Genomic DNA, 26216 nt, shown 5'->3' with positions numbered 1-26216 from the left:
ACTTTAAAATGTGTCAAGCCACTATCCTTGTAAAATGTATGCTTTATATCGTCTTTCTTACTTTTCACACGTTCTATTATATTTTAAGATTCTGACCAAAGCTATCATTTTTCAGAAGTACAGGAATCAACTACCTATCTTATTAAAACTAAGATTCTTTTCAGCACAGATGTATTCCGGATCATGTGTATACCATTTCAGGTAAGCTTTCCTTTTGCCCTGATTTTATTACTTTTTTATATAGAGGTAAGCAGCCCAATTCCCAAAGTACTGCTTAACTCAAAGTCATTAACTCGAAGTCATTAAAGTAGCTCTGGCTACCTAAGCAAAGTCTAGAATCTGTATACTAATGCAGCTTATGAATTCTGGGATATGATTTTTTTTTTAAAAGAAGCCTGTACCATCCAGAAATGTATTCCTTTATTCTGAATCTCGAGGAGCCACTCTTGCTGCCTACCTCATAAAAGCACATATATCCATGGATGTATATTTTCATTTCAGCTGCATGAACCACTGATGATGTTCATTAATCTATATTAAGTTTAGTCACTTTTCCTAGTTTTAGAAAGAAAAAAAGGATTGCACAAGTGGGAGGGAGTAGAAAAAAGGGTTTCTGAATCTACAGCTACATACAAATGATTATAGAATACAATGAAGACAGAATAAAGCGTTCAAATGGAGATCTGTTAAATGTCCAAAGAGGAAAGTATCCCTCCACGAAGACCACAGAATGTGCTTACTCTCTTCAAAAGCTAGAGCAATAAATAAATTCCTAATTTAAAGAACTGTTATTCTCCTGAAGCCACTGGCTATTTGTAACTGAAATAGCACTGAAAATCAGAATTAAATATTACTCTTAGCCAACACTAAATGTTATCCTAAAAAACAAGAAAATACAGAATCAAATATTTTATGTCAAAATCAAAAATCCTAATAAATATGTCATTAGATCCAAACTGGGCACTTACGTAACTCAAGAAAACTGCATTATTAGTAAAATAAACACTGAAGAATTTCCTTTCTGATTGTATTGAAAATGAACACCCAAGTTGTAAAAACAACAAAAAATTATTTTTAGATGCTTTTCTAGTAGGCTTTTTAGTCAAATAGGCTATGATATCACTAAATTTCAGACAAAAGGAAATGGTTTTTAAGAGGAAACTTTTTACAACAATGACAAAAATGGAAAAACTCTCACTGAAATTTTTAAAAAATAGGATGGCAAGTAAAAGAAGAGCTAAGCCCAATACTATGAAATTCCACAGTGAAGAGTGGAAGGACAATAAAATGAAGGCTGAAAATGTAAACTAAAAGGTAAATGCTCCTCTCGTGCCATCATAAACATTTAGATTTAGGAAATCAACTGCCACAGATCATTAGATTTTGTGTTTTCATATAAATACCATTGAACAACTTTATTTTTGGCTACTTTTTAAGCCAATATTCTAATTATAAGCATATTTATACATAAAAATACATTTCCTCATAGGATAGTTTGCTAAATTTATTTATTTTACTTAATGCATATTGAGAAGCAGGTCAAATTCTATCACAAAAATATATTACTGTATCATAAAATTTGCTTGGGCAAAATCTGGGTATCAATTCTAAAACCTTGTATTATGAATAATAATATCAAAACAATCCTCAATAATTTAAAAACTCATACTTGGTGTCCTTTGTTAGTCATATATTTAAAACTGAAATATTTATGTAAGACTTCCATTTTTATTGGACAATAACCATATTAAAATTTATCTGCTAGGTCTGCACAACAGGTATCAACAATCTGGTGTACCAGATTGGAGCAATACACATACACAGGTTCTAATTTCCCTGACTAAGAATGAAACCCTCTGGTGGCGCGGTGGTTGAAAGTCCGCCTGCCCATGCAGGGGACGCGGGTTCGTGCCCCGGTCCGGGAAGATCCCACATGCTGCGGAGCGGCTAGGCCCGTGAGCCATGGCCGCTGAGCTTGCGCGTCTGGAACCTGTGCTCCACAACAGGAGAGGCCACAACAGTGAGAGGCCCGCGTACCACAAAAAAAAAACAATGAAACCCTCACCTACCCAATTAATTTTTAGAAAAGATCAAAAAGAAGATCTAATTGTTATTAGAACTTGAGAATTTGAACTTCTTCATAAAAAACTTGAATTTAAGAGACATACATTGATTTTGAAACTGTTATAAACTAACAGACCTCTACCTACCAATCTACAACTGTTTTGATTGTTTCTTTCCCTGTACATATTCACACATTTATATATTGACAGTGAAGATATAATTGTTTTATGTTCTTTAAAAAATTTAAACAAACTTGTTTTTTCATATTCAGTCCTACTAATTATCATATAAAAATAAAATTTTTTTCAGAAAACACCTTTAAGCATTCCAGAATGTTCTCAATTTTCTCATATTCCGGTTATTCCCCCCTACTTCTTGTTATAAGAAATAACAATGCAAATAGTTTTTTTTCTTTCTTTTGTATTACTTGCTTGGAGTATATTCTCAGAAGTAGGACTATTATATCAACAGATGTTAATTTTTTTTTATTCTTAGACAATCTTTGTAAAATATTTCTCTAAGCATGAAGTTGCCTAATCAATCTTAGCTGACAGAAATGCTTTGGTATATTTATTTTTTGATAATTAGCAAAATATGACTAGTAAAAACTACCTGTATTTTTAAAATTCCACAGCTCACTCAACATCAACTTGAAGAAATAAATTTTAATAGAAAAGTATAAATTTATTAATCTGATTATGAAGCTATTTATAAAATGATGATATAATGATTGCCTCTTAGGATCAATCTTCCTCATCTAAAACAAAAACAAAGAAACACCGTATCTGGCCCTTTCTCTCTTCACAGACACAAGTCCAGTGCAAAATGTCTGGCACATTCCCACAGCAATTCCCTTAGGTGCTAAGGCCTTTCAGAACTTCTATAGCAGCAATTTTATTTAAACTTAGATGAGAGTGGGGAAGAGGAAGAGATTATGAAAGAAAAGAGGACAACCATTTGCTCTCCCCATCACAATGAGATGAGAAATGAAGAGGCAGAATTAAATTTTTTTTTTAAAAAGGTTAGGCTAGATGAGATTTTGAAAGCAGTGTACTGAAAGAACACGTCAGTAAAATACATTTTCACTTTCTGAAGGCTAGTTTACATCCTTAGGATGCAATTCCACTTTTTTCATTCTCTAAGAGATGAATAAAATGGCATATTTATATATCTTCTAATCTTCATTCTAGTCACCTCTTTCATTACCAAAATTCACCCTGTACGGGGATGGTTATTAGTTGCCTGTGAGGAATTAGCACCAAAACTAGGACTAAAGCAGAATCTCAGGCACAAATTTAACCTTGAAGAAGGAACTTTCCTAGCTGTATCTCCCGTTTCTGTAAAATAAAGATAAATACCATTTGATAAAATATCTGTAAAATAAATATGATGAGACAGAATGGCTAGTACAATAGTATAATGATGCCCTATTCTTAGAATGTTCATTCAAAGTTCATTAACTATGACACTGTAAGATGCTCTCTCTATATATATAATATAAAGAAATAAAAGATATGGACCAATTAAGACAAAATAAGTTTCAACAGAAGCCTTCCAATAGTTAAATTTGGATCCAATGGATCCAGACTGCTTTGTATAATTCTTTTTGTTAATTTGTTTAAATTTGCTTAAGTTTTTAAATAAGACAGATCTCTGCAGAGAAAGTTTCGATGAAATTTCCTCTTTAATCTACTTGGTTTGTGGAAAATGCCATAAAACGATGATACTAAACTTTCTATATAGTTCAGCCAGTAAAGCTTCTGTCTACCAGGCAAGCTGGTGGATAACCTCAAACATAAGATCTAGTTTTAATAAGTCATAAATCTTTATGATTAATTTTGAAAGCTTTGGTCCACCACATCTTTCCTTAATATAGATGGTTTTCAACTAGTTTTGAATAGCTGTGAACATTTTTAAAAAAATCACACTAAGTTGCCTGACATTAGGAACAACACAGAGACTTCCGGGAAGATGGCGGAAAAGTAAGACGCGGAGATCACCTTCCTCCCCACAGATACACCAGAAATACATCTACACGTGGAACAACTCCTACAGAACACCTACTGAACGCTGGCAGAAGACCTCAGGCCTCCCAAAAGGCAAGAAACTCCCCCACGTACCTGGGCAGGGCAAAAGAAAAAAGAAAAAACAGAGACAAAAGAATAGGGATGGGACCTGCACCAGTGGGACGGAGCTGTGAAGGAGGAAAGGTTTCCACACAGTAGGAAGCCCCTTCGCGGGCAGAGACTGCGGGTGGCGGAGGGGGAAGCTTCGGAGCCGCGGGGGAGAGCACAGCAACAGGGGTGCAGGGGGCAAAGCAGACAGATTCCCGCACAGAGGATCGGTGCCGACTGGCACTCACCAGCCCGAAAGACTTGTCTGCTCACCCGCCGGAACGGGCAGGCCTGGGAGCTGAGGATCGGGCTTCGGTTGGAGCGCAGGGAGAGGACTGGGGTTGGCGGCGTGAACATAGCCTGCAGGGGGTTACTGCGCCACGGCTGGCCGGGAGGGAGTCGGGGGAAAAGTCTGGACCTGCCGAAGAGGCAAGAGACTTTTTCTTCCCTCTTTGTTTCCTGGTGCGCGAGGAGAGGGGATTCAGAGTGTTGCTTAAAGGAGCTCCAGAGACGGGCGCGAGCCACGGCTAAAAGTGCGGACCCCAGAGACAGGCATGAGACGGTAAGGCTGCTGCTGCCGCCACCAAGAAGCCTGTGTGCAAGCACAGGTCACTCTCCACACCCCCCTTCCGGGGAGCCTGTGCAGCCCGCCACTGCCAGGGTCCCGGGATCCAGGGACAACTTCCCCGAGAGAACGCACGGCGCGCCTCAGGCTACTGCAACGTCATGCTGGCCTCTGCCGCCGCAGGCCCGCCCTGCACTCCGTGCCCCCCTACCCCCCCGCCTGAGTGAGCCAGAGTCCCCGAATCAGCGGCTCCTTTAACCCAGTCCTGTCTGAGCAAAGAACAAACGCCCTCCAGCGACCTACACGCAGAGGTGGGGCCAAATCCAAAGCTGAGCCCCTGGGAGCTGTGAGAACAGAGAAGAGAAAGGGAAGTCTCTCCCAGCAGCCTCAGAAGCAGCGGATTAAAGCTCCACAATCAACTTGATGTACCCTGCATCTGTGGAATACATGAATAGACAACGAGTCATCCTAAATTAAGGAGGTGGACTTTGAGAGCAAGATTTATGATTTTTTCCCATTTTCCTCTTTTTGTGAGGGTGTAAGTGTATGCTTCTCTGTGAGATTTTGTCTGTATAGCTTTGCTTCCACCATTTGTCCCAGGATTCTATCCGTCCGTTTTTGTTTGTTTTTTTCTCTTAATAATTATTTTTTTATTTAAATAACTTTATTGTATTTTATCTTATTTTATTTTACTTTATCTTTTCTTTCTTTTTTTCCTTCCTTCCCTCCTTCTTTCCCTCCTTCCTTCCCTCCCTCCCTCCCTTCTTTCTTCCTTCTTCCTTTCTTGCTTCCTTCCTTCCTTCCTTCCTTTCTACTTCTACTAATACTTTCTTTCTAATTTTTCTTCTCAGCCATGTGGATGAAAGGCTCTTGGTGCTGCAGCCAGGAGTCAGTACTTTGCCTCTGAGGTGGGAGAGCCAACTTCAGGACACTGGTCCACAAGAGACCTCCCAGCTCCACATAATATCAAATGGCGAAAATCTCCCGGAGATCTCCATCTCAACACCAGCACTCAGCTTCACTCAACGACCAGCAAGCTACAGTGCTGGACACCCTATGCCAAACAACTAGCAAGACAGGAACACAACCCCACCCATTAGCAGAGAGGCTGCCCAAAATCATAATAAGTCCATAGACACCCCAAAACACACCACCAGATGTGGACCTGCCCACCAGAAAGACAAGACCCAGCTTCTCTAGGCAAGAAACACAAAAGAAGGAAAAGACCTACAAAACGAACCCAAAACAATTAAGAAAATGGGAATGGGAACATACACATCGATAATTACCTTAAATGTAAATGGACTAAATGCTCCCACCAAAAGACACAGATTGGCTGAATGGATACAAAAACAAGATGCATATATTTGCTATCTACAAGAGACCCACTTCAGACCTAGAGACACATACAGACTGAAAGTAAAGGGATGGAAAAAGGTATTTCATGCAAATGGAAACCAAAAGAAAGCTGGAGTAGCAATTCTCATATCAGACAAAATAGACTTTAAAATAAAGACTATTAGAAGAGACAAAGAAGGACACTACATACTGATCAAGGGATTGATCCAAGAAGAAGATATAACAATTGTAAATATTTATGCATCCAACATAGGAGCACCTCAATACATAAGGCAAATACTAACAGCCATAAAAGGGGAAATCGACAGTAACACATTCATAGTAGGGGACTTTAACACCCCACTTTCACTAATGGACAGATCATCCAAAATGAAAATAAATAAGGAAGCACAAGCTTTAAATGATACGTTAAACAAGATGGACTTAATTGATATTTATAGGACATTCCATCCAAAAACAACAGAATACACATTTTTCTCTACTGCTCATGGAACATTCTCCAGGATAGATCATATCTTGGGTCACAAATCAAGCCTTGGTAACTTTCAGAAAATTGAAATTGTATCAAGTATCTTTTCCGACCACAACGCTATGAGACTAGATATCAATTACAGGAAAAGATATGTAAAAAATACAAACACATGGAGGCTAAACAATACACTACTTAATAACGAAGTGATCACTGAAGAAATCAAAGAGGAAATTAAAAAAATACCTAGAAACAAATGACAATGGAGACACGACAACCCAAAATCTATGGGATGCAGCAATAATAGTACTAAGAGGGAAGGTTATAGCAATACAATCCTATCTTAAGAAACAGGAAACACCTCGAATAAACAACCTAACCCTGCAACTAAAGCAATTAGAGAAAGAAGAACAAAAAAGCCCCAAGGTTAGCAGAAGGAAAGAAATCATAAAAATCAGATCAGAAATAAATGAAAAAGAAATGAAGGAAATTATAGCAAAGATCAATAAAACTAAAAGCTGCTTCTTTGAAAGGATAAACAAAATTGATAAACCATTAGCCAGACTCATCAAGAAAAAAAGGGAGAAGACTCAAATCAATAGAATTAGAAATGAAAAAGGAGAAGTAACAACTGACACTGTAGAAAAACAAAAGATCATGAGAGATTACTACAAGCAACTCTATGCCAATAAAATGGACAACCTGGAAGAAATGGACAAATTCTTAGAAATGCACAACCTGCCAAGACTGAATCAGGAAGAAATAGAAAATATGAGTAGACCAATCACAAGCACTGAAATTGAAACTGTGATTAAAAATCTTCCAACAAACAAAAGCCCAGGACCAGATGGCTTCACAGGCGAATTCTATCAAACATTTAGAGAAGAGCTAACACCTATCCTTCTCAAACTCTTCCAAAATATAGCAGAAGGAGGAACACTCCCAAACTCATTCCACGAGGCCACCATCACCCTGATACCAAAACCAGACAAGGATGTCACAAAGAAAGAAAACTACAGGCCAATATCACTAATGAACATAGATGCAAAAATCCTCAACAAAATACTAGCAAACAGAATCCAACAGCACATTAAACAGATCATACACCATGATCAACTGGGGTTTATTCCAGGAATGCAAGGATTCTTCAATATACGCAAATCAATCAACGTGATACACCATATTAACAAAGTGAAGGAGAAAAACGATATGATCATCTCAATAGATGCAGAGAAAAGTTTCGACAAAATTCCACACCCATTTATGATAAAAACCCTGCAGAAAGCAGGCATAGAGGAAACTTTCCTCAACATAATAAACGCCATATATGACAAACCCACAGCCAACATTGTCCTCAATGGTGAAAAACTGAAAGCATTTCCACTAAGATCAGGAACACAACAAGGTTGCCCACTCTCACCACTCTTATTCAACATAGTTTTGGAAGTTTTAGCCACAGCAATCAGAGAAGAAAAAGAAATAAAAGGAATCCAAATCAGAAAAGAAGTAAGGCTGTCACTATTTGCAGATGACATGATACTATACATAGACAATCCTAAAGATGCTACAAGAAAACTACTAGAGCTAATCAATGAATTTGGTAAAGTAGCCAGATACAAAATTAATGCACAGAAATCTCTGGCATTCCTAAACACTAATGATGAAAAATCTGAAAGTGAAATCAAGAAAACACTCCCATTTACCACTGCAACAAAAAGAATAAAATATCTAGGAATAAACCTACCTAAGGAGACAAAAGACCTGTATGCAGAAAATTATAAGACACGGATGAAAGAAATTAAAGATGATACAAATAGATGGAGAGATATACCATGTTCTTGGATTGGAAGAATCAACATTGTGAAAATGACTCTACTACCCAAAGCAATCTACAGATTCAATGCAATCCCTATCCAACTACCACTGGCATTTTTCACAGAAGTAGAACAAAAAATTTCACAATTTGTATGGAAACACAAAAGACCCTGAATAGCCAAAGCAATCTTGAGAATGAAAAACGGAGCTGGAGGAATCAGGCTCCCTGACTTCAGACTATACCACAAAGCTACAGTAATCAAGACAGTATGGTACTGGCACAAAGAAAGATAGATCAATGGAACAGTATAGAAAGCCCAGAGGTAAACCCACGCACATGTGGCCACCTTATCTTTGATAAAGGAGGCAGGAATATACAGTGGAGAAAGGACAGCCTCTTCAACAAGTGGTGCTGGGAAAACTGGACAGGCACATGTAAAAGTATGAGATTAGATCACTCCCTAACACCATACACAAAAATAAGCTCAAAATGGATTAAAGACCTAAATGTAAGACCAGACACTATAAAACTCTTAGAGGAATATATAGGCAGGACACTCTATGACATAAATCACAGCAAGATCCTTTTTGACCCACCTCCTAGAGAAACGGAAGTAAAAACAAAAATAAACAAATGGGACCTAACGAAACTTCAAAGCTTTTTCACAGCAAAGGAAACCATAAACAAGACCAAAAGACAACCCTCAGAATGGGAGAAAATATTTGCAAATGAAGCAACTGACAATGGATCAATCTCCAAAATTTATAAGCAGCTCATGCAGCTTAATAACAAAATAGCAAATAACCCAATCCAAAAATGGGCAGAAGACCTAAATAGACATTTCTCCAAAGAAGATATACAGACTGCCAACAAACACATGAAAGAATGCTCAACATCACTAGAGAAATGCAAATCAAAACTACAATGAGATATCATCTCACACCAGTCAGAATGGCCATCAACAAAAAATCTAGAAACAATAAATGCTGGAGAGGGTGTGGAGAAAAGGGAACCCTCTTGCACTGTTGGTGGGAATGTAAATTGATACAGCCACTGTGGAGAACAGTATGGAGGTTCCTTAAAAAACTACAAATAGAGCTACCATATCACCCAGCAATCCCACTACTGGGCATATACCCTAAGAAAACCATAATTCAAAAAGAGTCATGTACGAAAATGTTCATTGCAGCTCTATTTACAGTAGCCCGGAGATGGAAACAAGTGTCCATCATCGGATGAATAGATAAAGAAGATGTGGCACATATATACAATGGAATATTACTCAGCCATAAAAAGAAACGAAATTGAGCTATTTGTAATGAGGTGGATAGACCTAGAGTCTGTCATACCGAGTGAAGTAAGTCAGAAAGAGAGAGACAAATACCGTATGCTAACACATATATATGGAATTTAAGGGAAAAAAATGTCATGAAGAACCTAGGGGTAAAACAGGAATAAAGACACAGACCTACTAGAGAATGGACTTGAGGATATGGGGAGGGGGAAGGGTAAGCTGGGACAAAGTGAGAGAGAGGCATGGATATATATACACTACCAAAGGTAAGGTAGATAGCTAGTGGGAAGCAGCCACATAGCACAGGGAGATCAGATTGGTGCTTTGTGACCGCCTGGAGGCGTGGGATAGGGAGGGTGGGAGGGAGGGAGACGCAAGAGGGAAGAGATATGGGAACATATGTATATATATATAACTGATTCATTTTGTTGTAAAGCAGAAACTAACACACCATTGTAAAGCAATTATACTCCAATAAAGATGTTTAAAAAATAAAGAAAGAAAGAAAGAACAACACAGAAACCATAGAAAAATGTATTAGGATAGAAAGTATTTGAGGGTTCTTGCTTTCTTTTTATAAACCCAGCGGCTATTTAAAGTAATTGTCTCAAAGTCTAAACCTATTTCTCAAACCTATTTGAACTTTGTATTAGACAATATGGGGATATGAACTTCAGTAAGAGATTCCATCCATCTTTTATCCTAAAAGAACGATTGATATTAGAGTATATTATTCACTACTGTGAAAATCACCAAGCAGCACGCTATTAGGTCAGCTTGAATCCATCAGTGATTCTATAAAAATGACATGACCAAGCCACTAAAGTGACAAAACTTCCATTTCTTAAAGAAGGCAGATATTTGGAAATGAATCATGTAGTCTGTATACATAGATGCAAGTCTGGCAAATTCACAAGAACTAGACTTACTGGGTAAGTGGTAAATGTCTTAATATTCAAAATTTCACATGGCTTCTTTATTACTGAGACCTTATTATTATGAAAATCCATTCCTTCCTATAACCACAGGCAAGGTTTCTGGCACAAGTTCAGTACAAAAACATCTATAATCATGGATCCATTTTAAGTCATTTTTTAAAATACTGAGGCCCAATAAGACTTGCCCCTTGATTAGAAAGGGAACTGAAAGTTCAAAAATAAGAGACATAAAGAGAAACTTTTTTTTCTATGTAAATGGCCAATCAGTCCAATTGTTTATCATACTTGTTTAACTGGTTGACTGGCAGAGGCTAGTGACAGATATTGTCGAGAACAGATAGAGTAGCATTACTAGTCACAGCCGACTCAGACCAAATCAGTGGAGACTACCATCACAAGAAAAGTGGTAGCTGTATTTTATAAAGACATGAATATCAGTTGCTAAAAGGAAACTTTTTTACAAACCAAGTTAATTTCAAACAACAGATTAAATTAATAATATAAAGATTTTGATTAAATCAAGCATCTCTGCCATAAAACCTTCAAAACACAAAGCTATAAAACAAAAGATTTTTCAAAACGAATCCATCATTTGCTTCTTAAAAGGAAAGGTTCATTAAAAATACTCACTATTCTTTTTTAAATTTTTAATTTGAAATAATTATAGATTCACAGGTGGTTGCAAAGAAACATACAGGGAGGTTCCATGCACCCTGTCTCCAATGTTAACATCTTACACAACAATAGCACAATTATCAAAAGCAAGAATTTGACACCGATACAATCCAAAGAACTTATTCAGATTTCATCAATTATACATGCTCTCTTTTGTGTGTATGTGTGCACACATGCGCACGTACACCTGACATTTAATCACATGTGTAGACTGTGTAACATAACTACCACTAGGATCAAGATACTCAACTGCATCATAACAAGATTCCCTGTGTACCCCCTTTATAGCCACTATTCTTTTATAAACAATTAGTTAGCAAAAAAGATCATTTCACTGTCCTATATTAGCTGTCATATCACAAGTAGATACATTAGTGACTGAGGAGTAGAAAATAACCTTGCATGAGCTTTCTTTTTATTTTGTTAAGTCCTAGGTGAATCCAAGGTTAAGAAAAACAAACAAGTGAGAGCTGGGAAGGTGAGAGGCAGCTCCAAAGGTAGTGGTGTTTGACTACGTAACTAGAAAGGGGTAATGGGGACACATTTTCATCAGAGGTTTAGAGACTACCTAGTATATTCGCCCCAAACGAGGTAGTACAGCACAGTCTAAATCGCCAAACAGCTTCCTAAAATATACCATATTAGCTAAGAGAGCAAAAGAGAGAGTTATACAGGTAAGTTTTTAGGAATCAAAAAGGGAAAGCAACAAACTACTTTCATTTCATAGTTGTATATTTAAAACATGCATTTATTAAGTTAAATATATCACGTAATAGTAATACAGATTGTTTAAGCTTACAGGTCTATTACATAATCCATTTACTCTTAATTAAAATAGTTGGTACTGTAGAATAAAAGATTTTGAAACATACTTGTGGATATTTACTAAGAACATCTAAATGATACCATTAATATGAGATGCTTTTTCAAAATGCAGTGACTAACCAGAGGTAAAAAAAAAATTAGCATAAGGTCCTTAAATAATTATTGGCAGTAGTGTATTATAAAAATGAAATTAGTCAATTTCATTTTATTTCATTACTTAATTCCTTTTGTAATTTTCCCAAATCCAATACTTACATTCAAATTTTAGGATCCAGCAACCACTGAGAATCCCAAGCATACATTTCAGGGTGCTTTGAACTGTATCACCAGGAACAATGACATGAGTTACTGGAAAACAAAAAAAGCAATAAGAGAAACAGAAATATAAACCGAAATAATTTTTTAACCAGTCTGCTTTTTATAACCAGTTAGTCTACATTTTATAAACTTATACCTGAATTTTCTTGAAAGGCAACAATTTTTATACTTAGGTATAAGACTTCTTTTATTTAGTTTCATTCTCTATTCTGGCTACCAACATGAAAAACCAGATCATAAACCATATATCTTAAAGCCACAGTAGCCAACACAAATTTTTCTTTTCTATTTCAAATTATAACTAAGGAAGTAAAGCATTACGCTGCATTACAATTTATTTGTCATTAGCAAACTCATAAAGTTGCTCTGATGTATTGTTCTGTCTTAAAATAGGTGCAAAGCTTTAAACTTTATATTTCCTAACTAAATTAAGACTTGTAAGTAAGTAGTTTATAACTGTAAAACCATTTTAGAATTATTACCAGATTCAAAGTATATAGTCAGATCCCAATGGTTAAAACATATAAATTATCAAAGGGAGCTCTACAATGGAATTACCCATTTAAAAATTTCTTCAACCAAAAATAAATAAATAAATAATCCTCACCTGTACTGTCAAACTCAGCACATTTTTTAGCCTTAAGAATTGCTGCAAGCTCACTGAGCATTTGCTGTTGTTCTGAAGAAAGTCCACTGCCTATAAGTACAAGAGGCCCATCCCTGCGCTGACCAGTGTTTACCTGTCAATGGAAGAGGAGATGCCAGTGTTAAAAACATTTAAAGATTAGAGAAAAATTAAACTGACTTTCAATTGATACAAGCTTGGATTTCATTCCTTAGTTTATCTAGTAATTTCCCAAAATTTCCATTGAACCTTAATGCTCAATGCATTTGAATAACTGTTTTTCTATTTCTTTACCCCCTTCTCCCAATAAAACACTACTTGGGCTAGCTGTCTATATCCAGAATGTCTTGTTTCCTTGATTCTACTTTTTTTTAATAAATTTATTTTATTTTTTATTTATTTGTTTTTGGCTGCATTGGGTCTTCGTTGATGCGTGGGGGCTTTCTCTAGTTGCAGCGAGCGGGGGGCTACTCTTTACTGCAGTACGTATGCTTCTCATTGCGGTGGCTTCTCTTGTTGCGGGGCACGGGCTCTAGGCACACGGGTTTCAGTAGTTGCGGTGTGCGGGCTCAGTAGTTGCGGCTCATGGGCTCTAGAATGCAGGCTCAGTAGCTGTGGCGCACAAGCTCAGTTGCTCTGCACGGCATGTGGGATCTTCCCGGACCAGGGATCGAACCTGTGTCCTCTGCACTGGCAGGCGGATTCTTAACCACTGTGCCACTAGGAAGTCCCTCCTTGATGCTAAATTGGGTCTCTCTAGGGTTTTACAACTTCATTCTGTCACCAGTAAGCACTCCCCCCTTTTTTAAAGTAACCCAAAATACCCACTTAAAATGATCAATTCTCTATCCCCCCCCCCACTAACTTATTCCAATAGAGTTAAACTCAACTTGGTCTTTTTAATTTAAACTGAGATTACATAAAAAATTAAAGAAAACTAAGACTTCTAGAACAGCACTGATCTCAAAGACAGAAAACAAAATTTTAACACTATAACAGTTACCTCTCGAAACCAAGAAAGTGAAAACAGACAAAGGAATACCAAAGTTACATCAGACCCACCAACAGTAGTAAGTCAATGCAGCTTATGAAAAGGGAAGTGATCTAACAAAGACTAATATTTTCATTTTAATAGAAAGACTTAGAACTTACAGAAGACAAAAAAGACAAGAATAAAAAGGAGGCACCAATGGATACCGTTAAAGATTAAACATGAAAGATTCAAAGAAGCAATGGGACAGTGTTTTCAATAGCAGCCAACAGAAATTTAATAAATGAAATTGGAGTGAGAGTTAGCCAAAAGCTACCTGATAGAAAAGCAATGACCCAGCAGATAAGAAAGAAAACGTAAATCAGGACTACTGTATTACAAGATAAAAAGCCAAACATAATACTTTAATTTTCAAACACCATACAAAGGGTCCTCCTAAATGTATGAGTGTATATGTATTCTGGACATCTGGGCTCTCAAAAGTTCCACAGAACATGAGTGAAACACTGCAGGTATAATTACCAGTATAGTTCAGCAAGTAGATTGGAGAAAACTGATATTTAAATATTCATTTCACATATCTGAGTAGTGATAACAATTTATCCAGTCTGATGCTGTACAATATTACACATAAATTGTTGGCTACAACTGTAAACAGACTGATCTCAATAATTTATTCACTCAAAATACATTAAGTAATATTCTACTATGTATTTAAGTGTGTATTGTAGACATTTTTAAAAAGATTTCTATAAAAAGTTTTTTTAATGGCAATATTCAACACTTAAAAGTCTGGCTTACTGAATTACTTCTTTCTCTAAGGTTCAAGTTGCAAAGGTTTTCCTGGATATGCTGTGCACACACCACACACATACTGACATCACATTTCTGTCCACTTACCTTTCCTATTCACTAAATTATAAGATGAGGTAACCATGCCTAACCTAAACACTGTAAACACTCCGTAAGATGAAAATAGTTGTCTACTTTATCAATCATTCAATTGCTATACAATGATAATATTAAAAAACAGCATTTCAAATATTCTTGTCAGTTATACAAATAAGTGCCATAAAATAGCTCTGAACGGAACACATTACTTTTCAATTTATATAACTCCACTTCAGCTAAAGTAGTTCTCTGCACGAAATAACAAATGAAAGGATATCAATTCTAAATATAGCATATGATACTATTTCCACCAACCTCAGGAAAGCACCAAAGTGGGTCAAGCATTTTCCTATCCAGTTTCTAAATTAGAATAAAAAATAGAAACTGGCACTAATTTTTCATAGTTAAGGAAAGCTCTTTAAAAAATGAATATAATTGGGCTTCCCTGGTGGCGCAGTGGTTGAGAGTCCGCCTGCCGATACAGGGGACACGGGTTCGTGCCCTGGTCCGGGAAGATCCCACATGCCGCGGAGTGGCTGGGCCCGTGAGCCATGGCCACTGAGCCTGCGCGTCCGGAGCCTGTGCTCCGCAGCGGGAGAGGCCACAACAGTGAGAGGCCCATGTACCGCATATAAAAAAAAAAAAGAATAAAATAAAGCAAACAGCTATCAAAGCCACATGTCTGATATGGGGTGGGAGTGGGGAAGGCATCTGATTTGAGAGTAAGCAGAGGTCTCAGAACCAGGAGGTTCAAAAGATGTTCAGAAAACATCCAAAAGTTTCAATACTCTGCTTTTAGAGAGATTAGATATTATGTACACTGGCATTAAATACACTTTTATTTAAGGAATAATTAGATATGAAACTTTTTCTTAGAAAAATTAGTTATTCTGAATTTATCCAAATTAATGAGTTTATCAATAATAGGACCTGAAAAACTATACAAGGAGTCTAAGGGAGTGAGGAAGCATATGCCATGTGTACATCTGGCTCCCTACATTTGTTCCCGGTGGAGAAAACAGCTCATGCTAAGGACCTGAAATGGGACCGTGTTTGGGGGGGATTCAAGAAACAGCAAGGCAGCCTATGCGGCTGAAAAAGATGAGTGAAAGGGAGTCTGATAGTGGCTGGGGAAGCAGATCCCAGAGCTTGATTTTAATGAGTACACGTAAAGAGACAACCCTTTCAGGGGCTTCCCGGGTGGTGCAGTGGTTGAGAGTCTGCCTACTGATACAGGGGACACGGGTTCGTGCCCTGGTCTGGGAGGATCCCACATGCCGCGGAGCGGCTGGGCCCGTGAGCCATGGCCGCTGAGCCTGCGCGACCGGAGCCTGTGCTCCACAACAGGAGAGGCCACAGCAGTGAGAGGCCCGCGTACCGCAAAAAAAAAAAAAAAAAAAAAAAAGAAACAACCCTTTCAACTTAAGGACATTTTACCATTCATTGTCGTTTCCTTAGCCAACGATCTACCATTAAGATAGTAAATAACGATATTCACAGGCTATGTCCATGTGACATAAAGAAAGTATAGGTTTCTTACATTTAATAAAAACAGGATCATAATTGGATAGCTGAATTAAAAGGAAGATTGCCACTCTCAGATTCCGATAATACCATAAAGATATCTTTATTTTTGACATATCTAAAATAATCCTTTCCCAGGTTTTACATAAAAGAAACATTGGCAAATGACAACTTATTTATGTTCTGCCAGCAGAGTTCAAGTCCAAATGAATAAAGTGCCAATTTATACTTAAGTATGATGGGACTGAATGAATACTGACCTAAGATTTAAGAAATTTAAGTTCTAATTGATCCATTAAAAAAGTTTTTTTTTTCCTATGGCTGGTTAACTCTGGGCAAATCACACTACATCTCAGTTTTCTCATTTATAAAATGAGGAAATTAAACTGCTAATTTCTAGGTCTTCCAGTTCTATAGATGGGGCACACTTAAAAGGCTTAAGTCTAGAGCAGGACATTAAGAGTTTTCAAAGTATAAGGGTAACCAGCCTGTGACAGCACCTATGACCACCTCAAATTATAAACACTTTCGGTGACCTCCTTATCTTAAACAATGGGGTCAATCACTATTCCACTGCCCTCACTAGACAAGAAGTCTTCTCTGAACAGTTCTAGATCTCAGCTCATCCTTTTCTCTCATTTTCCCCCATCTGAGCAGTTGCTAAGATACAGTGCGTCCACCATCCCTGTCTCTCTAAAAGCCCTCATCTCCTCTCCACACACCTCCTCCTTCCCCCACCACTTGTAGTTCCAGTCCTCACCATTTCACACCTGGATCCCACTTCAATAGCCTCCTAACCAGTCTTCAGTCCCGGCCTGCCCCCAACTACCCCCTGCAGAGTCCCATTCCACTTAGAGACACGCTGAAGGCGCCCCACTAACCGGGGAATAAAGTCTAAACTCCTCCACAGGGAACTCAAGGTCTTTCACAATCTCTTTACCTCCAACTGCTCTTTAACACACCTCATGCTCCTCTAACACCGAACTCTAGTTTCTCAAATTTCTAAGGTCCTTCGTGTCTCTGTTTCTCTGACCAGCTGTCCCTTAGATTTGGCCTGCCATCCCTGCTTCGTACACCTGATTGCAGCAAGCAGTCAAAAGCCATTCCTCACTCCCTCCACACTAAGAGAATCCTAATTTTGTTCAGACACCCACTCTTCAAGGACTGACCCTATCTTCAACCGTGATGTATGCCAAAAACAATTGTGTGACCAGTCCTGACCAGTAAGACATAAAGGGCAAGTCCACTGGAAGGCTTCTGGGAAAGGTTTTGGTCCTAACGCTGGACACTGTCACATCTGGAATTGTGGCAATTATCCTGCAGCCACTAGGAGGGAGATTAGTGAGGACAAAGCCACCAAGCGGAGGATGGCGAAGTAGAACAACAGAAATAATTTGGGTCTTTGGTGCAGCCACGTAATTGCTAAACTAACCAAATTGAGAGCTATCCTATATTGGGATTATCGTTATGTAAGATAATACGCTGTCTTTAAGCATTTGCGTGAACGTTTTCGTTATGTGCAGCCACTAGCACTCTATTAGATACCCTGCTAAAAGTTGTACCTTTAAAGGCTTACTTAAACACCTTGTCACCTTCTCTTCTCATCCCTCCTAAAGTCAGCTTCTTCCTTCATGATTCTACTGTACATTTTCTATGGCATGTATTACAAATTCACTGCAGTGTGTAATAATTTTTTTTACATCCACATTCCCCACCAAACTAGAGGTTCCTAAGGAACAGGCATTCTTTCCACAAGGCAGTAAATGGCACCACCATCTTCTCCACTATTAATTCTACTCCTTCTCCACACTTTGTATGTAATCCATCCAAAAGTTCTGGTGGCATTAACTCAAGAATACATACTAATCTCATTACTTCTCATAATCTCCACTGCTGTTACCTTAATCCAGGACGGTATCTTTCTCCTGTCACAAAGAAACAGTCCTAAGTGATCTCCCTGCTTCCACTCTTGCTGCCACACCATGTTCCTTGATTAGAAAGCAGCTAGAGTGAACTTTCTAAAGCATAAATCAAATCATACCATTCGTTGCTTTAAATCCTATCAATGGTTTCCCATTACTCTTAGACATGCCCTATTCACTAGCAATAATGACCCTCTCTCTAATCTTCAAATACACCAGGGTCATCCACTGAAGGGCCTACATCCTTGCTGTCCCCTCTGTTTGGACACTTGTCCTCCAGATATTCACCTGGATGCCCGCTCATCGTCATTCAGGTTTCAGACCAAGTATCGGTTCTTTAAAGGCCCTCCTCGATGACCCAGCTAAAACAGTGCCTTTTTTGGAGCCCCCATTCTCCACTCTCTTACACTCTATAAGATCTGCTTCAAAGCACTCATTTATAAGTTTCCGAAATTATTTTATTAGTTTACATATTTACAGTCTTTTTCTTTCCTAGCTCTCACTAGAATGTAAGCTTCTTGAGAATAAGAGTTCTATCAGTCATATTTATTGCTGTATGAGTGCTGCCTAAAATATAGAGGGGGCAGGTTAATAAACATTTGTTGATTTATTCTGATTATGCCTTTGAACTTGAATTCACAATAGCTACTACACAGAAAGTGCTCAATAATTGGTGAATGAAAGCAGTTCGCTAACTGGAAATTTTGTCATTATGTTCGTTTTATAACTGATTTCAATAAAATACATAAATTTCCCAAAGCTAAAACCATACTCACTACTGAACAATGGCTAGTTGATGATGATTCATTCTTCTCTGGTAGCAGCAACAGCGATTTCATATTTTCACTGTCTGTATAATCCACAGGCCGCAGACCAAATATGTTACTGGTAAAATAAGTGCAGATGGGTTTAAGTAAATAAAATGTGTGATTTGATTCTTAACTAAATGAATACACTAGTGGAACAACTTTTTCAACTTCCTTAATAATATCCAATTTTTACTAAAATAAATGACTCAAGAATTCACATAAGGCATAAGGATCAAGTACCACAAGCTGCTGAATAGAAAAAAGATATAAAATTTCAATTTGACACCAGACCATTATAGGGAGTATTTCTAACTGAATTTATTGTTACTTACACACGAAGTTTTTCACAACTCTGTATTCTTGTGTATTCATATTCATATTTTAAAATATAGCTTCATAATCATTAATCACTATGGGGTGAGATGCTTTCAAATGCAAGTAAAAATCATTTACTGTAGCTATTATAGGCTCCATAGTCTATATAAACAAATACAGAAATTAGATAAATTCACAAGATAGGAATTTAGATCCACTAGAAGGAAAACTATGGCCACATGACAAACAATTTAATAAAGTAGTAAACAGGGCACTTTTTAAATTAATTTTACTATGTATGTACACTATAATCTACAATAATCACAGCCATCACGGAGCAAACTGACGTGCTGCAGAGAACATGCTGACGCAGAATTCCCAGCATGCACTAATTCACGAGCCACAGAATATTATACTGGAAGAGACCTCAGAAACATGGTACAATGGTTATTTCATAGATTAGAAAACAGAGAGAAAGCTTCCAATGACTTGACAAGGTCACATTTTCCTTCCATTCATTCCAACAATATTCCATATTGCCCATGACTAGTCTTCCAATCATAAATAAATTGCACCATGTCTATTATTCCACTTCTTTACATATGGTTTCAAAATGATTTTAATTTATTATACCATGGCAGAAAAATTTTCTAAAATGAACATTTCTTTTAAAATTTTCTGTTTTTTTAAGATTACATGGTATCTATATAATGGTCATTAATATTCATGTAAAAAAATGCAGTGTGGGGACTTCCCTGGTGGCGCAGTGGTTGAGAGTCCGCCTGCCGATGCAGGGGACACGGGTCCGTGCCCCGGTCCGGAAAGATCCCACTTGCCGCGGAGTGGCTGGGCCCGTGAGCCATGGCCACTGAGCCTGCGCGTCCGGAGCCTGTGCTCCCGTAAGAACCAATGAGATATAAGGTCTGCACAGAGCTCAGTGGGGCAAAAGCAGAGGAAAGAAAATAGGAAGAACTTAAAAGCCTGGTGAAGCTGCTTAAATGTGAAAGGAGAAAGAACAAAAGGAGGTACAGAAGTAGAATGAGTCTCCCAGCAGAGAGCAGCGAAGGCCTTGTGCGAAGGCATTGAAGTGAGCTAGTGTGGCAAATGAGAAACATCAAAAAATTTAAAAACAAAGAGAAGAGCAAGAAAGACAGAAGAGAAGAAGGAGGAGAAAGACAGAGAGAGAAGAGAGAGAATGCACAGAAGAATGGGGTGTTCTGGAAATGTAAGCTGTGACCAGAAACAAAAAGGATGGTACTGAAGAGGTAGACTGTCTCCTTAGGGCACAAGAAACCCTGAACAGCTCCCTAGACGGTTGTAAGCAGAAGGGATATCATCAATAGAGCAGGGTAGCTAAGAGCTAGAGTTACACAATCAGACGGCCTGAATTTAGATTCCAGCTCTGCCACTCAATAGTTGTATGACTTTAGAGGTATTTAACCTCCTATGCCTCTGTTTCCTCATCCGTAAAATGAGAATACAACCTACTTCGTCAGATTAATATATGTAAGGACCAAGTGAATTAATGTATATGTAAGGACCAAATGAATTAATGTATCAAAAGCACTTAAAACAGTGCCCGGCAGATAGTAAGTGCTCAATAATTGCTTGCTATTAATATTAACAGATTGGCATTTTGGGGGAGACAGATACAAAATGAAGATACAGGAACATAAGTTACATCTCCAGTGTTGACCTCTTCTCTTTATTTTCTCCAATTTTATGACATACTTCATGTATGCTTTGTAATGACAATTTAGATATACACTAAAGGGAAGGACAGAAACCTGGTTTCTTAGCAACATTAAAATAGGAGTAGATTTATGTTTTCCTATATGGTATAACATAAAAGATAAAAAGTATGAATGTACAATGTAAAGATAAAAAGTATAAACTAGATGACTCTGAAAAGTCCTTTCCTCACTAGGATTCTTTTTAATCACTAAGGCTAATAAAAAGGAAGTTTAACACTTCAGCTTTTTTTCAGGAGTTTAACATTTTGGCTTTACCCCAAAGGTAGAGTTCAGAATATAGTATGGCACTTCAATGTCCTCTTCCCCTCAAGAATGATAGAATAGACACCCACCTACAACTGTGCCCAAGATGAGTTTTACCACCAGTAGAAGGGGAGAAGGAGAGATGGGCAAATTTAAACTTGCACTTGCACATATAGATCATTCAATCCCAAACACACATGCAAAAAGGCTTTTTTTACTAATGCTAAACCTATCATGCATGACAGAATACAAAGATGGTCCATGATGAAATCCTTTATGAACAACTATGAAATTGCAAACATAGATTTTAAGTTTTCAAGTCACTTGAATTGCAGTGAAGCAAGAAAAAGCAGAGAAATTCAAAAGAGCAACATGTTTTTTTAAAAGCTATAAAACATAAATTATCTGTTACAGATTAATTTTTTAAACATTAACTAGGGCAGTGGAATAATTAATAAGTCCAATGGTCTATATACTAATCTCTAATTAAGAATTCTACATCCTTGCAAGGAAAACTCTGTTAATAGCAGACCAAGTAACAAATCCTAAACTCTGTATTTCTGTTAAAAAAAAAAAAAAAAAAAAAAGCATATGATATTCTCCAAACACTCAAAATAGTTCTGATGTGACTGGAATAGCTTTGGTTTTAAGTTCACACTGGGATGCACAGAAGGCAGTGCAAATGGATAGCCAACGAGGTTTTGAACAGTTATCAATATAAATATTCTTGAGCAACAAAGAAGTATAGAAGATATGAACCTTATTCTCACATCTGAAGTTAATATAGAACAAATTTTCCTTCTTAGGTAATGGACTCTCATTTTAGTCCTTAAGAAGTAAATTTCTCATGCAAAACACAAGTAAATTCAGAGTTAAATGAATTAACACTGTATTCAAATGTAAGAGGCATTTAAAAAACGCCAAAGTTTGCACAGCAAAAGCTCAAAGCACAGAAGAAAGTACTCTAAGCAAAATGTGACTTTAAGAAAACAGTAAAGTATTAGAATATTAAAATTAAATTAAAATAAAAGATAAAGTCAGAAGTACACATATGGCCTCAGATAAAACTATAAAATAGGTAAACTTTGTATAATAGTCCACAGGGACGATTTCAGAATAAATTTAATGGGATAACAAAAAGTCCGTTTCTCTTTAGTTCCTGCACTCTATTATTAATACATTAGTATTTCAGAGTGATAACAACTAGTAACCAAATTGAGAGAGATCTCCAAATATTATACAGTATGAAAGTTATCAAAATAAATAATATTATATCAGGTTGGAGACAAGGGACAGGGGATGGAAAACAGGAGGCAGGGTGGGAATTATTTCTGTAAGATACTCCATTCACATCCCCCAGACCAGAGAAGGTGGAAAGCATCCTGATTATTTTTAAGAAGCTGTAAGTATGATTTTCATATCAAAACCTGAGGGCAAAAAATGAAACCTAAAAAACAAACCATTCTAACTTACACCTATAGATGCAAAAGTCTTAAATAAAACCCTAGCAAACTAATGTAAAGTATTTGTTTAAAGAATAACAATACACTAAGTCAAGTTTATCCCAGGCATGTAACATGGTGTAATATTTTAAAATATGTTAATGACATCAACAGGCAAAAAGTCTAAGATCATCTCAAAATCACTTAGTAAAATAAAATACAGTCTTGTTTAAAAATGGTAAAATAACTGGGAGGAAGATTTTTTTTTTAATTGAAGCATAGTTGATTTACAATGTTGTGCTATTTTCTGGTATATAGCAAAGTGATTCAGTTATACGTACATATATACACATATATATATTTTTTTCATACTCTTTTCCACCATGGTTTATTATAGGATACTGAATACAGTTCCCTGTGCTATACAGTAGGACTTTGTTGCTTATCTATTTTATTTATAGTGGTTTGTATCTGTTAATCCCAAACTCCTAATTTATCCCTCCCCCATCCCCTTTCCCCTTTGGTAACTATAAGTTTGTTTTCTATGTCTGTGGGTCTGTTTCAGTTTTGTAAATAAGTTCATTTGCATCATATTTTAGCTTCCATATAAAAGTGATATTATATGGTATTTGTCTTTCTCTGTCTGACTTACTTCACTTAGTATGATAATCTCTAGGTCCATCCATGTTGTTGCAAATGGCATTATTTCATTATTTTTCATGGCTGAGTAATATTCCATTGTATTTATACGTATACCACCTCTTCTTTATCAATTCCTGTCAATGGACGTTTAGGTTGATTCCATGTCTTGGCTATTGTAAGCAGTGCTGCAATGAACATCAGGGTGCATGCAGCCTTTCAAATTATGGTTTTCTCCAGGTGTATGCCCAGGAGTGGGATTCCTGGATCATATGGCAGCTCTATTTTTAGTTTTTTAAGGAGTCTCCATACTGTTTTCCATAGCAGCTGCACCAATTTACATTCCCATCTACAGTGTAGGAGGGTTCCCTTTTCTCTACACCCTCTCCAGCATTTATTACTTGTAGACTTTTTGATGGTGGCCATTCTGACCAGTGTGAGGTAGCAGGTACCTCACTGTGGTTTTGATCTGCATTTCTCTAATAATTAGTGATATGGGTACCTTTTCATGTGCCTGTTGGCCATCTGTATGAGAAGATCTTTTTTTTTTTTTTTTTTTACGGTACGCAGGCCTCTCACTGTTGTGGTGGCCTCTCCCGTTGCAGAGCACAGGCTCCGGACGCGCAGGCTCAGCGGCCATGGCTCACGGACCCAGCCGCTCTGCGGCATGTGGGATCTTCCCGGACCGGGGCACGAACCCGTGTCCCCTGCATCGGCAGGCCGACTCTCAACCACTGCGCCACCAGGGAAGCCCGTTATTTTTAATATTGATTTTAATAGTGACTTATAAACCTACAATCACTATTTTTTTAAAATGAGAATAAAACAAGCATGCCAACTATCAATATTATTTTATAATATTGTTCTGGAAACTGTGACAAAGGCAGTAAGAAATAAAAGTTAATAAATGACCATTAAATCCTTCAAGTTAGGTGTTGGCTAGGTATAAGAGAAACACACTAAAATCAACAGCTTTCCTCTATATCAGGAATAACAAGTTTTATTTATTAACAGAATATCCACTTCACCAGGGCAACAAAAGGCTCAAATACCTAGGAAAATCTCAATAAATAGTTAGTTCCATGTGTATACAAACACACATATATAAAACAGATTAAAAACTTGACTAAGATGTATAACAGAAGACTTAAACAGAGAAACATACCATGGTCCTGTGAGAAATCAACTTTATTAATCCACTATTATCTATACACTTACCCAATTTTAATCAAAATCATAATAGGATATTCTTGAAACTTAACATAGTAAACCAAACTTCATGTGAAGGAATAAATTGATAAAAACAGCCAATTCCCCCTCCACCCCCCACTGCTACTGTCACTTTAATTCAGACTCTCATCACTTGTCCCCTAGATTATTAGAAACACCTCTTCACTGAACTTCCTGCCCAGTGTGAAGGTGAAAGTTTTCAACTTAAAATTTGAACTCTAGGGCTTCCCTGGTGGCACAGTGGTTGGGAGTCCGCCTGCCGATGCAGGGGACGCGGGTTCGTGCCCCGGTCCGGGAAGATCCCACATGCCGCGGAGTAGCTGGGCCCGTGAGCAATGGCCGCTGAGCCTGCGCGTCCAGAGCCTGTGCTCTGCAACGGGAGAGGCCACAGCAGTGAGAGGCCCGCGTACCGCAAAAAAAAAAAAAAAAAAATGAACTCTTTAGCACACAAGGCCTTTCACCGCTTCTGCCCACCTTCTCTGGCCTCTCATCTCATCCTCCTCCCTCCCTTCATTCCATTCTTGTATTAGCTCCTAGAAGTGAACCAACAAGCAGTCTGGCCGTAGTACCTTAGCACCCATCATCCTCTTTCTGAAGAGCCCATCCTCCTATTCTTTTTCTTCAAATTCAGCTGAAGTGCTACTTCCTCTAGAAAGCCTTTCATGACATCCTCTAGTCATATTTCTAGCCCCTACCCTGGATTTTCATAGAATCTTGGGGCATTGAGCTATGAAGGCCTGTATCATACTGTTCTGTAACCACTAATATAACTGTATAACTGTATAACCACTAATATAACTGTATAACGAACCGGGTTCGTGCCCCGGTCCGGGAGGATCCCACATGCCGCGGACCGGCTAGGCCCGTGGGCCATGGCCGCTGAGCCTGCGCGTCCAGAGCCTGCGCGTCCGGAGCCTGTGCTCTGCGACGGGAGAGGCCCACATACTGCAAAAAAAAAAAAAAAAAGAGTAACAGAGAAAAAAAAGAAAAGCGTGTTTGCCAACTCAGAGTCTGGAGTCTGAGATATTAATGGCTTAAAAGGAACAAGAACTTCAGGCAAAAAAAAAAAAAAAGAGTAGTAAGAACCCCATATAGTCCCCATGCCCCGCTCCCCATGCTCTGCTTAAGGGATGGAGGAAGGCACAGGAACAAACTTCACCTATTCTCACCTGCCAAGTATTTAACTCTAGAAAGACAATAGACAGAACACTGGCAGAAAGAAAAATAGACCTTAAAAATGCCAAGGCTGGAGGAATTACTTTGGGAAATTATTTTGTGATCCCAAAAAAGGTAACATGGGTGCCTAATGGGCAAGAGACTAACAATTCTGCTCAGGGAGCACATATCATTTACTCTGGCATCTACCAGGAACCCATTCTACCAGCCTAGACAAG

The 26216-nt window shown here is 37.8% G+C and overlaps 1 protein-coding gene across 1 annotated transcript in view; it reads right to left on the bottom strand.

Moving 5' to 3' along the window:
* The window catches only part of BARD1 (BRCA1 associated RING domain 1), a 75708-nt gene that overhangs the window by 6766 nt on the left and 42726 nt on the right, over positions 1 to 26216 (bottom strand). Inside the window, exons 7-9 of the mRNA XM_060015551.1 lie at positions 19167 to 19275; positions 13045 to 13177; positions 12375 to 12467 (exon numbers count right to left, since the gene is read on the bottom strand). Coding sequence (XP_059871534.1) covers positions 12375 to 12467; positions 13045 to 13177; positions 19167 to 19275 — 335 coding nt within the window. The remainder of the gene's footprint in view (positions 1 to 12374; positions 12468 to 13044; positions 13178 to 19166; positions 19276 to 26216) is intronic.

This window comes from Delphinus delphis, chromosome 7 (assembly GCF_949987515.2).
Source record: "Delphinus delphis chromosome 7, mDelDel1.2, whole genome shotgun sequence".
Lineage (NCBI taxonomy): Eukaryota > Metazoa > Chordata > Mammalia > Artiodactyla > Delphinidae > Delphinus > Delphinus delphis.
Note: the sequence above shows the minus strand (reverse complement) of the source record. Positions and strands in the feature narration are given on the sequence as shown.